Source organism: Pagrus major, chromosome 16, assembly GCF_040436345.1.
Source record: "Pagrus major chromosome 16, Pma_NU_1.0".
Taxonomy (NCBI): Eukaryota; Metazoa; Chordata; class Actinopteri; order Spariformes; family Sparidae; genus Pagrus; species Pagrus major.
The window spans coordinates 15101775-15115946 of NC_133230.1; the positions used below are offsets into that span (position 1 = coordinate 15101775).

A 14172-nucleotide genomic window follows, 5' to 3' on the forward strand; every position below is an offset into this window, starting at 1 on the left:
TTCTCTACCTGTCTCCTCTGCATGTCCTTCCCAGTATAGCTGGTTGGTAGGGGATGAAGAGACTTTAACCTTGTCTCCACATGTTGCTGATGAATATGTTTCCATGGCGTTGTATCCAATTTCTAGTTCCCAGCATTCTGATGTATGGCGGGAATATACGTGTTCAGTGAGGCGTTTGGCTTGAGATGCAATTTACATGACAGCGCCTATACATCCAGGGACAGTGTGATCAATATCTTGGGTATTTTCCTTTTTTCTTTTCCTAACAGCTCCATACTTTAGAGTAAATACAAATGACAGTCAGAAATGGTTTACATGAAGCCAGATGTTGTATTCAACCTCTCATGGGACCCTGTGAGCGGGGTGGGGCCTGCTATTAGAAAAATACCATTACCTCAGAGGTAAACGCCTTGTTTAGAGCGTCAACTGGTTGGAATGGAAAGAGTTTAACTGAGTCAACTGACATTTTAATCCGATATGTGGGTGTTGCAGTTATAAATTCTTGCACTCGAGGAAATTATATAAAAATGTGAATATTTCCAAATTCATTGGATTTGTAGGTGTCAACATTAAGGAACTAAAACAAATTGCTATCACAGAAGCATCTAATCCTCATGATTGATTGTGAAACCTGTCTCTTGCCACAACGGCTGGTTGAAGAAATATTAAGTTTGCCAGTCACATCAAATGCTAGAGAGCATCCTGAACAGAGATGGGAGTTAAGATATGGCTAAAAGCTCACGATAAACCAAGTTAATAGCAACCATGATAAATATTTAGCGTAATGAGTTGCCCTTGTTGAACATGAATATTTTGGAGTTTCTATAGTTGCTAATTTACTCATATCCTTGAAGTTCAGGCATGTTACATACATGTGATATATGTATAATTTTCTTGTACTTTTGACACTCACATTTATTATTAGGTACTTATCAGGTATTTATTATCAGTAAAGACTTTTACTCTAGTACTATTTTTATGGGTGACTTCACTTCATTTACCAAAGTAATACTTCAACATGATATCTTTACTTTTACTAAAATTCACTTAAACATCACTGTTGCTCTACAGTACATGCAACACTTCTGATGTGTTGGCAGCTTGATGAATAAACCTGAAAGCTGAATGCAGAATTCATTGTTCGTTGTAAAAGAAATAACACTATTCTCTCATGGAGGTATAAAATCTAATTCCTAGGGATGTAGTTTGCTGTGAGATGTGCACTAAAAAACACAGATTTTTTTCTGCACCCTAACATCGAGATAGCTTTTCAGTTGTGCAAGAGTAAATAGACTCTATATACTTCTAGGACATGTTGAGGGAGGACTGCTTTTGCACTGGTGTGACACCTTACCTCGCCTTCTCTGTGCCACGGCCTCCCGTTCTGAGGGTACTTGCTCTGGCTCTGGCGTTTCTTCTGCCCTCCGTCTGCAAATTTGCACAGCAAAGGCTCCGTGGGAGCTGCAGAGAGAGAGAGAGAGGACAAAATAACGTTAGGAGGACTGAATCGTGTGACCCCTTGCAAGGACAGAAGCCCTTTCGAAAACCGTGTTGCATTTCTCTTCTTCTACCACGGCATCTCTCCCTCCCTTCTCTCTGCCCTCCTATGGAGCTCCTAGACAAATTCCCAGACCGACGATGTTGGCAGGCCCTCCCTTCCCCGGCCCAGGCTGGCAGCCCATGAAAGAGCATTGCAGGGTATTGTTGAAATAATAATCACAGTAATCGCTCTTGTAAATACCTCTGAGATGGTAATGCAGGACCGCTCTGTCAGCCAAAGCTTATTTCTAGAAGGCGTTCCTGTTCCTGACGAGTTATCCCTCCGTGTTTTACTTTCACAGCCATTTTCTCTTTTATTTGAAATTTTATGCCTTTTTCCAATCCACAACCGACAGTGCAAGTGCCTCGCTGTGCTGTTGTTTGAGTACAGGCTGTCATTGATAAAAATGCTGCTGTTCTGTGAGTGAACACCGGGGGCGCTCTATCCATTTCTATCATCAACCCCCAGGAAAACATGACATGAAATAGCTGTTATTAATCCAATTAAAAAAAAGAAGAAGGAAAAAAAAGCCCTCTGTACTGCGACCTCATCTAAGCTGTCTCTGTATCAACAGCCTTTTGTATGCATAATTGCCAATAAAAGGTTGATGAAAGTGTTGCGATGACCTACGTCGCTATAAAGATAACTTCTCAAAGGGCACTTTCTCACACTTGAGCTGCAGGTGAGCACTGATAGAGACAGGAATGGATTCAGTTAGAGGACTCCCTGATGAGATATAGAAAAAAAATCTGAAGACTCAATGACAGAAGAGAATGAAAGAAAAAAAAGCAGAGGAGGAAAAAAAGTTTCTCATGAGAAATGGGTGGCTCTCTCGGCTGGGGTCTTAACAGTTTCCGTCCCCTTTTTTTAGTCTTTGTCAGCAAGAAGGGAAAGTCTTTGGAGACAGTTGGATAAACTAAAAGAAACAAAGGAGTACAAGAGACGGTAGGAGGAACAATACACAAAAGGTGGAAAGAAAAAGAAACAGATAAGAGAAACAGGTGAAGGACCAAGGGAGAAACAAGGAGAAAACAGCTGTAGAGTGAGAATCTGCACCAGGATCAAACGCTGGTTCCCTGGGAACGTTGTACAGTTCAGCAACAGTACAGTCCATGCTGAGCCAGCGAGCTTGTCCAAACACTTAACCACTGCTGCCCTGCACCTGGTGGCTTAGAAGGGACCTGACGGCTCTCCTGTCATCGCATTCGCATTACCGGCCTGGCAGCTCGTGACACAGCCGCTCCGTGACGACACAGGCCAATGACGGGGCTGTCTGCAGGAGGTGAGCAACGGGACCTTTCATCACGTCGTGCCAGAGATGACACCCACCAAGAGAATTGTTGATGCTTTAATCTCCGCTCCCAGATGTTAGAGGCACTCGGCTCTTGATAATAATGCAGCATCGCAAGACAGGAGAGAAAGAAATGCTGTCAGGATTGACAAGGGAGTGACAGCAACGAGACAACCGGAAGGGAAGTGGACCTATGACAAGGGAGTTTTCAAGTAGAATGAAATGCTTGGGCTGTTAATGAGCTAACATGTTGATTCGTTTATTAAATTTCTGACATGACAGGACTGTAAATTACATCAGATTTTGAGAGAATTACAGTAGGTGTCCGATTATGTAAATGAGCAGAGGGCTGTGTGTGCGTTCATGCCGCTTCAGGGCTACTGTAAGGCCAAACATATGCAACCAAGCTTCGGTGGAAAAAAAAAAAACGAAGCGTGTAAGTGTGTTTATGTGGCTTTAGGGTCTACTATGGGACCAAACTTTACAGATTCAGCCCAGGAGAATTTTGCAGGAAAGAGCGAGTGAGAGAGACGCTGCAGAAGAAAAACAACAAAAGCTCTTCCAAACCTCTCCTCTGGCACTCTGGGAGATAATTAGCTATCGGAGAGATTTGGAGAATCTGACACAGAGCACGCTGACGTTACCCCTGCGACTACATCCCCAGTTCCCACAGCGAACTGGCCAATTTGTTTAAGACTCCAGCCCAAGATCAACAGCCTCACACCACCCCACCCACCCTGTGATCACACTCAACCCTCTGTAGCCCTGACACACACACACACACACACCCTCGTTTTGCCGTTAAAGTCTCTCTGCTGTAACCCTCGAAAACACACAGAAATACCCGTATACGCACACACAATGCAAACTGCTGCCAGCCTAAAAACCTTTCTTAGACCTCTCACCACACACCGTCATCACTGGCACAGCCCAGAATAAACTAGACCACTGGCGGTACATATTTGCTTGCTGATGCTGCGTCTTTAGGTCACAGGCTCCAAGTACAACACATTTCACACTGGCTTCACCTCAAGAGTGTGTTTTGTGGGGGGGCGCATGAAAAAAACCTTCAGTTATGAAGCAATTTGCTGCCCTTTAATGATCCAAAATCACGGGAAAAAGACATAAAGTGCTTTTGGTCAGAGGTCAACAACTGCTAACAAGGTGCTCCATGGGAACTCCTAATTGTTTTTTATGTGGGTTGCTGTAGGAACTGGTAAACATGTTAACGAGGGGTGACCGCAGACATACCTTGGAGTGTGCACACCAAGACCAACCACACTCGTGAACACAAAAGCAAGAGGAGCTGTGTTAAGACAGTTTAGTGAGAGTAAGATGTCTGTGCTGCTCGCCTCATTTGATCACAGCCGCGGCTCAATCACACTCCAGACTCTGAATTTGGCTCTGAAGAGATAGTCATGGCTTTCTGCTCATCAATAGACGCATTACCGCCCTGTAAATGAACCAATAAGTGCATGCAGATGTACTTCTGTATGAGACAGTGCAATTACAATAGCCATTTAAATTGAAGCTTGTTGCAAGTTTCACTTATTAGCGCTGCGTGCATAAGTAATTATTGCTGTTACTGATGTTTCCTATGGGCCGGCATCTGGGGAAAATCAGCCCTTTGTCTGCAGAATAACAGCCGGCGCAGCGAGAACACCAGATCTCACCATTCCTTTTCTCCCCGATATCTGTAGACAAAGAGAGCTTGCGTGCTTCCGGATGGTCTCGCACGGCCAGCTGAATAACATCTCGATCCATGAATGCAAATCAGCACATGTATTATAATACATCAATGTCAGCACGCCATACATTCATTCGCTGCTCAGAATTGGACCGTACATCTGTTTGGCCTGAATAGGGAAATCAATGCAGGAATGCCTACATGCTGCAGAAGGGCTGGGTAAGAAAGGTTTCAGGGAAACAGCCGTTTTTTTCACAGTGAAGACAGATACAAAAGAGGCCTCTCACAAGGGCTTGGAGTCAAACTGGGTTGGCCATGCTTTGCTCTCTCAGTGTGTGCAAAGCCCTAAAGAGGGCAAACAGAGGGAACTTTTCAGCCACTTGAACCAAAAAATGTCACTCTGAAAAGCTTTAGTGGAAGGAAGCTTTCCACTTCTCAACACAACAACTTTGGTTGAAGGTTCTTTACAGGTTCTTGGCTTGAAGTTCAATAAGCTAAGTATTTCATCTGGATGGCTCGCTGTGTCTTACTGCAAGGACATGTTTGTAGAGAGAATAAGCAGAAAGAAAGCAGGGGATAGTATTTTATTGGAATTCTGCTGTACTCTGATGCTGCTAGAGGGGATGTCTAATTGGATCAACAACTGTCTGATTCCCATCAGCGAGCTTGACCTGGCTGGCCAGACTGAGGAAGCTGTGTCTTATGGGAAAGAGAGGGGAAAGAGAATGGGAGGGGGAGAGAGAGTGAGAGACACAGATGGATAGATGAATAGAAAGGGAGTTCAAGGGTGAGTTCTAGAAATAGATACAGATTAAGAAAAAACAAGTGGTAGTTGTGATAGAAAAACATATGACAAGTGGACAGGACAGGCGAGGACCAAAAGTATAGCGGAGTAGCATATATGTCGCCATTTTCAGAGCAACACGGACAAGCTCAGAATGGCCGCCAACCAGGAAGACAGGCGGCAGCAGAAGCTTCCCCTACAGGGAGGGCTTTGACAGATCCCAGTCGATAGCTCTCACAACTGCCACGCTGGCCTCGCATCCTTCAGCGTGGAAATGAAGACAGTCTGCCAGCCGTTTTGCTGACAGGGACGGCACACATGGCTCAATGACACGGCCTGATAAATGGAGCGGGCGCTGAGAGGACAGCGCGGCGGTGAGCGAGACAAAGAGGAAAGGGAGAGGGAGATAGATGGAAAGACAGATACGGTGTCATGGAGAGACCAAAAGACACAAGGAGACAGTGACAGAAGGAGAGGAGGGAGAGACTCTGTGATGGTAGAAGTGACAGTCCAGTTCGGATCCATACTATACAGATGAGTAAGTGAGATTAGTGTAGGGAGAAGGATGTCAACAACGCCTTGCTCCTCACCCTGCATCTGCTACACATGCTCTATAGGTATTGATCAGTGCTTGCTCAGACTTTCCCATAGAGGGCTCCTGCAGCACGCCAGCCGGTGCAGGCCTGAGATGATGTTATGGATTACGGGAAGGGAAGCAGAGGGAAGAGCCCTGGATGCGGGCGGTAGAAGCCTGATCGATGAGCTATTGCACACTTAACAAGAGTAATGTTATGTAGGGAGTCTCTGACATGCTAATCCATCTCTCACTCTCGCCGCCCGTCTCCCCTCGATCGCATCTTTCTCTGTCGTGGTTATCTGCTGTCTGCCTCTCTCTCTCTCCTCATCTATCTATCTATCTATCTATCTATCTATCTATCTATCTATCTATCTATCTATCTATCTATCTATCTATCTATCTATCTATCTATCTATCTACCTACCTACCTACCTACCTACCTACCTATCTATGACTTCTTTAAAAGTTACGCGTGCATGTTTTTGTGACTAGGAATATGCAGAACTGGATGGAAAAGGTGAAGAAGATTTTGCACAAATACAGAGCTGTAATAATTATTTTAGCAGATGAAAATATGGGTGAATAAGTTGGCGCCTTCGAGTACTGACTCTGAATTAATCTGTTTTTACAGTTAATGTGAGAGCAGCAAGTGCAGCGCCAAACAGGCGGTGGGCTTCCAGCTGCTGGCCAACTCCTGTGAGACGAGCTCTGATGTACCAGTTAACGAGAACTTCATTTTTAGCTCAATCAGCTAATTCCACTTGCCATTCCCGACACTAAGGTTGCCATGGTGAGTACAAACAACGGTGTAGACAGAGTTGTGTGAGAGAGAAGAAGTCAGTGCTTGTGCCAACTCTAATGAACGGCTAACAATCCTCCATCCATACATTAAAATAACGTTTATGCAAGCAGACAGTCCTCACCGCAATCATTCCAAATGGCACAGTGCGAGTGTCGCTGGTTGCTCTATTCGACTGCCTTTTTAAAGTGGCGGTGGCAGATGTTTCTAATGCTAAACCCACACACGCTGCTCCATACTGCCAACATCTCTGTCGCTGCAGTAGGTCTCAGTATCAGTGGCCGCTTTACACAGCTGGCCAGGGTGGCAATTACAAGCTGCCGCATTGTGGTCGCTTCGAAATTGTAAGAGTGGAGTATAAGATTGAAAACACTATTTGTAGAGTGGCTTCAAAATAAGATCCCAGCTAACAAAACATCTCTTTCTACAATGTGAAACAGGCGATGTGAGTGAAGACTGCGCAGACAAATCTGCTGCACAAGTGGTATTTGGTATCCAAAGGTCTTCATCGCTTCTTCTCATCGCAGCTTATAGTAAACACACAAAAGCAACAAATAAAACATGGCTGCTGATCTGACATGCTTGTCTGTTTATCAGTTAATGCAAAACTGACAAAAATGTATAAAAAACTGGTGGATTGCTGAGTAATGTTGCAATAACCAATTCTCACATGAAGTGAACAAACTTTAAAAATTGACACCACCATCAGACAATAACTGTTTTCATGGCATCAAAAACAACCAAGCCTTCACTGGTTCTCTTTGGCCTTGCAGCATAAAACCGGCCCTGGCCTGTGGCGCTCTCTTTTCATGGCAATCAGTTTTGGCTGTGGCAGAGGGACTTAAGAGCAGCTGTTGCTGTGCTTTGCCTGTGGGGGTTGACCTCTGCTGCCACTGTCTGTGTCACTGCCTGTGTGGGCAGACGGTGAAGCTAGCTCTGTCCCTGTTAGCAGAGTATTATAACACTGCCAACGCCTCCAGTGACCCATGAAACCTCCCATCTATAGAGATGAATCATACAGATGGGCGCTTTGTAATTCAACAGAACTGCCCATCCACCAGACCTCCAGCAAATATTGCTCAGGGTATATTGCACTGTATCAGAATCAGAATTAATCAGGTTGGAGCTCTGCAAGTACACCTTAGAACATGATATATAGAGACTGTTTTAACCATGGTTTTGGCATATTCTGAAGGCTTCATTATTAACATCAAGCATTCAGACTTGAATACATATTTCAGCCTCTTAACCAGCCTTACACAGCTTCCGCATAATGTTACAGCAAAAATCATTTAGATTTATTTATCAAGGAGAGATTTTGCTGAGCATGCATGGTGTTTTTCAGCACTGCACTGCTTGACATTCATTACACAAATTCACACTCAGAGCGCATTACAAGCAGTCCTCTATTGTTGGCCAGCAAAAAGAAAAATAGGATGTCAGGTGTCTTGCTAAATGGTACCGCGCCTCTCATAGAATTTCCCATATGGTCCAGGGATTCAAACATATGATTTTCTTGTTCTAAACAGGGTTATCTAACCTGTAGGCTACCACTGACTGCAAATTGATAATGACATTTGAACAGAGGCGGAAAATATGCTACAAGCCACGAATACGAAAGAGCCACATCAGTTAGAGCAGCATGGCGGGGCATACAAAAGGCTGTGCGTTTGTTAACTAGGTTTCCACCGTAGGGGCTTCCAGTAACAACAGTATGGACAGGAAAGAAAATGAAATTACAGCACAATAAATGAATTATCAATAAAGAGCCCTCAATACTGTATCTGAGGGGGATCAATACGCCACAGTCGGGCTGCGATGTGGGCCGAGGGCTGAGGGCAGGCCTGTAGCTGAGGGACCGGCAGGATCAATAATGTCACTGGGGGTGATTGACGATCAATTCCACCAGTGACGTTGATTTATGATCAATGAAAGCGGGGCACCTGACTAATAAGGGGGGAAGGGGCAGAGGGGGGCTTCCATAGCGTCCCCCTTTACTGTAACTGATTGGGGATCGATGAAGAGTGGCACGTCGGCTGATTGGGGATCAGGCGACTCTGTGGCAGAGGAAGGCGGCTGTGTGTGAGAGGATTTGGTTGGCTGCGTGGAGACCGGCCTGTCTGAGCCAAGCAAAGCTGCAGACACTGTAATTAAAGCTGTGCTGAAAGGAGCTTTCCACTGGTTGATAGGAGCTGCAGGTGCAGCTCTCTTTGCTCTTTCACTTTCAAAAGAGCAGCCTTGCACACACACAAAAACACACTCTCAGATGTTACCAAAGGCAGTGCAGGAAGGTCTGCACTATTTTTCTGCAATTCTCCCTCATAAAAATCTTATCTGTTACTCTCATCAACTTCCTACGTCTCTGTTACCCTTCTTTCTCACAGTCTTTACTTATTTTAAAACAATATCACTGCTTTTGGTTTCTGAACCCAACAGATCAAAGTGGCAGTGTTGGACATTGTGTGCTAAAAGTGTTATTGTCCACAGATTTGTTCAACTTGCTTAATTTTGGTAATCTTTCTAGTATTCTTACTAATTACTGTTACTGATCTAACAGATGCTGTGTTGTCACTTGCATTACACTTATCCTTCTAATCTTCTTTGTCTTATTCTGCCTTCAAATTAAGAAGGAAGTAGTAGAAGATCATTTTATGAGCTCGTTTAAACATGAATCTCACACCTGTGTGAGATTAACAGGTGTCAACTCCAGCAGGTGGAACAGTACTTATATTTAGAGGTGGTGAGACCTTCATTAGAGAGTTGTTATGAATGATATATATCAGGCTACCTTCTCTCCTTTAATATTCTGTGCAATATTATACATTGTCCTTATATATAGTGATGGACTGGCAGGTTAATTTAAGATTAGCTGTGTAGCCAGCTTCATGAGACTGAAAAGTCAAAGTCAGGTCCTGAGCTGATGATGTAAGATGGCTAACCCAGTCATCTGTGATTTGTCTGACAGACCCCTGTACTTCCAACTTCAAACAGTGTATCAGACAAGACATTCCCAAGGCTCATAATTCATTCATTTCTTAGGTATTCTCTTTGTTCTCCAGCAGCGTTGACACTAATTTTCCTCTGTCTTTCCAGAAAAGTTGCTGACAACAAAGTGCCATCTTTTTTTGTGCACACTATCAACTGTTTTCTGAGGAAACTGCAATATTTCCTGGCTTATTTCCTGAAATGTATAAATTGTTTTAGATGTTAAAGCTCAGGTCAGGGAAATAGTTTGAAATATACTTTCGCAGCACGATGCAGCTTCTGGCGTGTACGATCAATTTGAGAGGGATCCTTCTGACGCCTTAATATGAAGTTTACACTGGGTAGGGTGTCAACTGTCGAAGCAGGAAAGCCCTAAAATAATAATTTGAAAGATAATTAGAGGTTGAAATCCTTGAAACAAAACAATCTCTGACCAAAATATGACCCCACTTCCTTCCTATGTCAGCACCACACTACTGTTTCCCTCTCAGTCTTCCCACTGTTTCAAAGAAAGTACGAAAAACAAAGTAAGAGGGCAGTTTCATAGCACATTCCTCTCTTGGGAAAAAAATACGCACTTAGCAAACTCTTCAGCATTATTTATACTAGCTTCAGCATGTATGCCCCTTCATCCCCTTAGAGAGCGATATCAGAGCGATAATCAGAGAGAACGGTTGACCTGTGCAGAACAGCTTTGAGTAAGTCCTTGCATGAACATCTCAGAAGTGATGAAAAGACTTTGTTTTTCTCAGTCGGCGTTAATGGGCCCCAATCGATGTGGGAGAGCAGTGTTTTTCCTCCATGTGTCCTGACCCTTGGGGAAACACAGGGAGGTAATGTGGGAGGGGAGAGATGTTGACACACTGCATCGATATCACTATGGTTCACAAGCAACGACACGGTGAAGGTAAGTTCCAGGCCGGCTATGAGGGACTCACGAATGCAGCATCAAGGACAGAAGAACTACAGCGTAGGTGGGCCTGAGTGTCGGTGAGGAGAGAAACAGAAATACACACCATTGTTGCACTAATGATATTCATCAGCGCTTATGATACTCCTCCAAACAAACCCACCTGTCCCAGACTCTCTCACACAAACACACAATGCTTTCACTTAAACAATGTCAGGAATGTAAAGGGGCACAGCGCTGCCACGCCGGCTCTCGTCTGTCACCAACAGCAACCAGCCCGCCAGCCGCCATGATGTGCAGCTTAATTGGGGGAGCTGATGAGGTCTGATGAGGCTGGTACTTATTGAATTCCCCGGCCTGTTATTTAGATAATGCGGGAGACGAGCGGCCTCCGTCATCTTTCCCATTCTCATCCATTCACTGTCCCAGCAGGGGGGCGGCTGGCTAATCCACTCTTGTTTGTAATGGCTGTGCGAACTGAGGGGATTTGGACTTGCTCTCCCCTCGCTGGCACACATCTAACACTCCCCACTGTTGATTTTACCCCATAATGGGCCTATTTGACGAGTTAACCAGATCCCAACACCCATCTCAACCCCCTTTTGCTGTTCTTTCTATTATTTTCGAGGGGAGGGTATTGTTGAATAATTAGACTTTGAGGCGATGTTCTTTCCCTTTTCTCAGCTTTTCCAAAAGCAATTACCGATCTTCAAATATGTGGCTGTACAGTATTCACTGGTTTACAATGTGTGTGGGTGAAAAAGAGAGAGAGAAAGGGTGTGAAGGAGAGTGTGATGGAGAGAGAGAAAAGAGTGGAGAGGAGCGAGAGTCGCAGAGCTCATGGCTAAATGGCAGGACAACAAACTTTTATTCTGTGCCTCATACTGGCGAAGGAGATGAAGAAAGTGAAGTCACAGAGGGGTGCCAAGAGTGCTGCTCAGTATGGGACAGCACATCAAAACCCATTAGCAGTGATGATTAATGCCTCTGCCGCACAAAACTGAAAAAGGATCTGAGTTTCAAACGTAAAGTTTCTATGGAAAAATTCAGCATCTGGGTGGTCAGACATTCATCAGTGTGGAGAGGCTCCAACAAGGCTGCCAGAACGCCAACAAAAGAGTAAATATCTGACGATTATCCTCATGAGCAGCCACGGTTCTGTAAAAAAAGGCCTCAAATTCTGACTATATTAAGTATAGACGTGCTGTTTAATGTATGCAGTTAGCCTTCTGTCTGCAGAGTATGTGAGATCTTTCTTTCTCAGCTCTTTGTCTGCCAGAATGTGCATTAAAATGAAAAACAATAAGCTGTCAAACTCTCTCAAACACGGTCATTAAAAGTGCTTACAGTATTTTTTTTATGAAGGGAAGTTAATGCTGATATTTCATCATATCCAACAGCTCCATCTACAACTCAGCAACTAAGATTAATACCATATCCTGGACTAATAAACCCTGCACTCTTTGATTTGACATCCAAACAAAAGGCCATATTTATACGGGTCAGTTGTTGTGGCCTTTTAGATCAGGGGCCGATACTGACGAGGGGAGGGGGGGCATTAAGGCAGCAACATTTAAAAGCTTACAGGGAGAAGATACAACGCGGAGTTCACCAGGGGCACGGCGAATCAATATCAGCTCGACTCAGAAATCTGCTGTATAATCCTTGATCTCCAAGGCCATTTGCTTTGCAGCCTGAAATTGGATACACCCTGACTGCATCCACCCCCCACACACTCCCCCCTGCTGCGGCGAGAGCCCGCTGCTCACTCCACAAATAAGACATCCTGAAAAATTGATCTGGATGCATCTGTGGCAAGATTATGTCTCGGGTCTAAGGAGAGAGATATGACTAGCTCAAGGTAATTCATAAATATGTGTGTCTATGTGTAAGAGGATCAAGACAGGGCCTGGTGAATGGGATAACCTAGTGGTAGTATTATCATAACTGCATCAATGCTATGTGGAAGACTGCTGCAGGAAAAGAGGACATCAAGTCAACACCTCTATAAATGCTAAGGGCTGGTACAGGCCACACACTGAAAAAACACTATTATATACTTCTTTACAGCACATGCTGCTGGTTTGATTAACAAGGAGGTAAAGAAAATAACTCATCTTTGTTTATTTCGCCTGTGAGCAACGACGCCCTTTGTTTTATAATACGATTTCTTTGATTAATGGCCTGAGTAGAACAATATGGAAAATGACAGAGTAGAACTGGATTTCTCAACCATATTTGGACTTCAGTCTTTGGCATGTTTTTGCTTGTTTACTATAAATCCTGCTTATTTTACATGATTGCAAACTGTTTTCTACCTTCAATAATTAATAATTCTCATTCAGTATACAACATTTTAGAGTTGGGTTTTAATAGACAACCCTAACCCTAACCTTAACTACCCAAATTTCTTCAACCCATTCCATTAAAGGCTCCATTGTTTGTGTTGAATTAATTTCCCATTCATTCAGTCCTTCATTCAGCCTTTATGTACACAATGAATTGAATGGGAGCAGTTCACTCTCTTTCATTTGTGCCCAGTGTACAATATAAGTGAGGGTAATAATTAAACATTTATTTAACACTCAAACCTATAAAACTGCAAATAAAAAACAAAGATAAAATTGTGATGGTGTAAAAAAAAATGGCACCAAATCAACATTAAATAAAATGTGAACACAACAATACAAGAATGGCATCTACACTTCACTGAGGTCAACCCAACTGCAGCTACAGGATCAGTTGATGCCAGCAATTGTGAATGCAATGCTTTCCATGAGCTGTTAAACAAATAAATCGGACTGGGTGATACGGCATTAAAATAATATTGCATTATTTTAGGCTATATCATGATTTATGATATACATATTGATATCTCCTCAAAAGCACTTCATTAATGCTAGGACCTTGAGACTAAATCAAATATCACGATATTTGTGACTAAATACCTCGATATTGATTTTGTGACATATAGGGATGGCTATTGATAACCTTATAACATATTAACGCAGTGACATTTTTGATGAATAATCATCAGCAATGATATAATGAGCGAGCGGCTAAAGGCAAGTATTAGAACAAATCAGACAGTTTGGTACGTTTAGAAAATCCCACCACTTTTAAAACCAGAAGCTACGTCAACGGTTGTTCCATATCACAACATAATGATATCGAAAGTCGAAGACGATTTATAATCTGTGTCTATAATCACGACATTGATATAATATCGATATACTGCCCGGCAGTTGGGGTTTCAATCACAGACGATCTGTATTTGTATCAAACATTACCTCAAACAGATATTCAAGGTCAACCAGAGTACGCCCGTATATCAAGAGTGATGCCGCCATTTATGTTACCTATAAAGCAATATATGATTATTACATACATACATCCTTGGATATATGGAGAAATGGGTTTATAAATACCCATACATCCCATATATTAAAGAAATATACAGTATATGATAGATTTTTATTGTTTGTTTATTACACAGATATACAAATACAAATATGTTATATGTAAAGATAATCACAGCAACATGCGTGCCAAAATATGTAATTTAAATACATACACATATTCGTATTGACATATATGTC

The 14172-nt window shown here is 43.1% G+C and overlaps 1 protein-coding gene across 3 annotated transcripts in view; it reads right to left on the reverse strand.

Moving 5' to 3' along the window:
- The window catches only part of rbms3 (RNA binding motif, single stranded interacting protein), a 294917-nt gene that overhangs the window by 46772 nt on the left and 233973 nt on the right, over positions 1-14172 (reverse strand). For all 3 annotated transcript variants that reach the window (XM_073483024.1, XM_073483022.1, XM_073483023.1), the window contains one exon: positions 1355-1461. In XM_073483024.1, coding sequence (XP_073339125.1) covers positions 1355-1461 — 107 coding nt within the window. The remainder of the gene's footprint in view (positions 1-1354; positions 1462-14172) is intronic.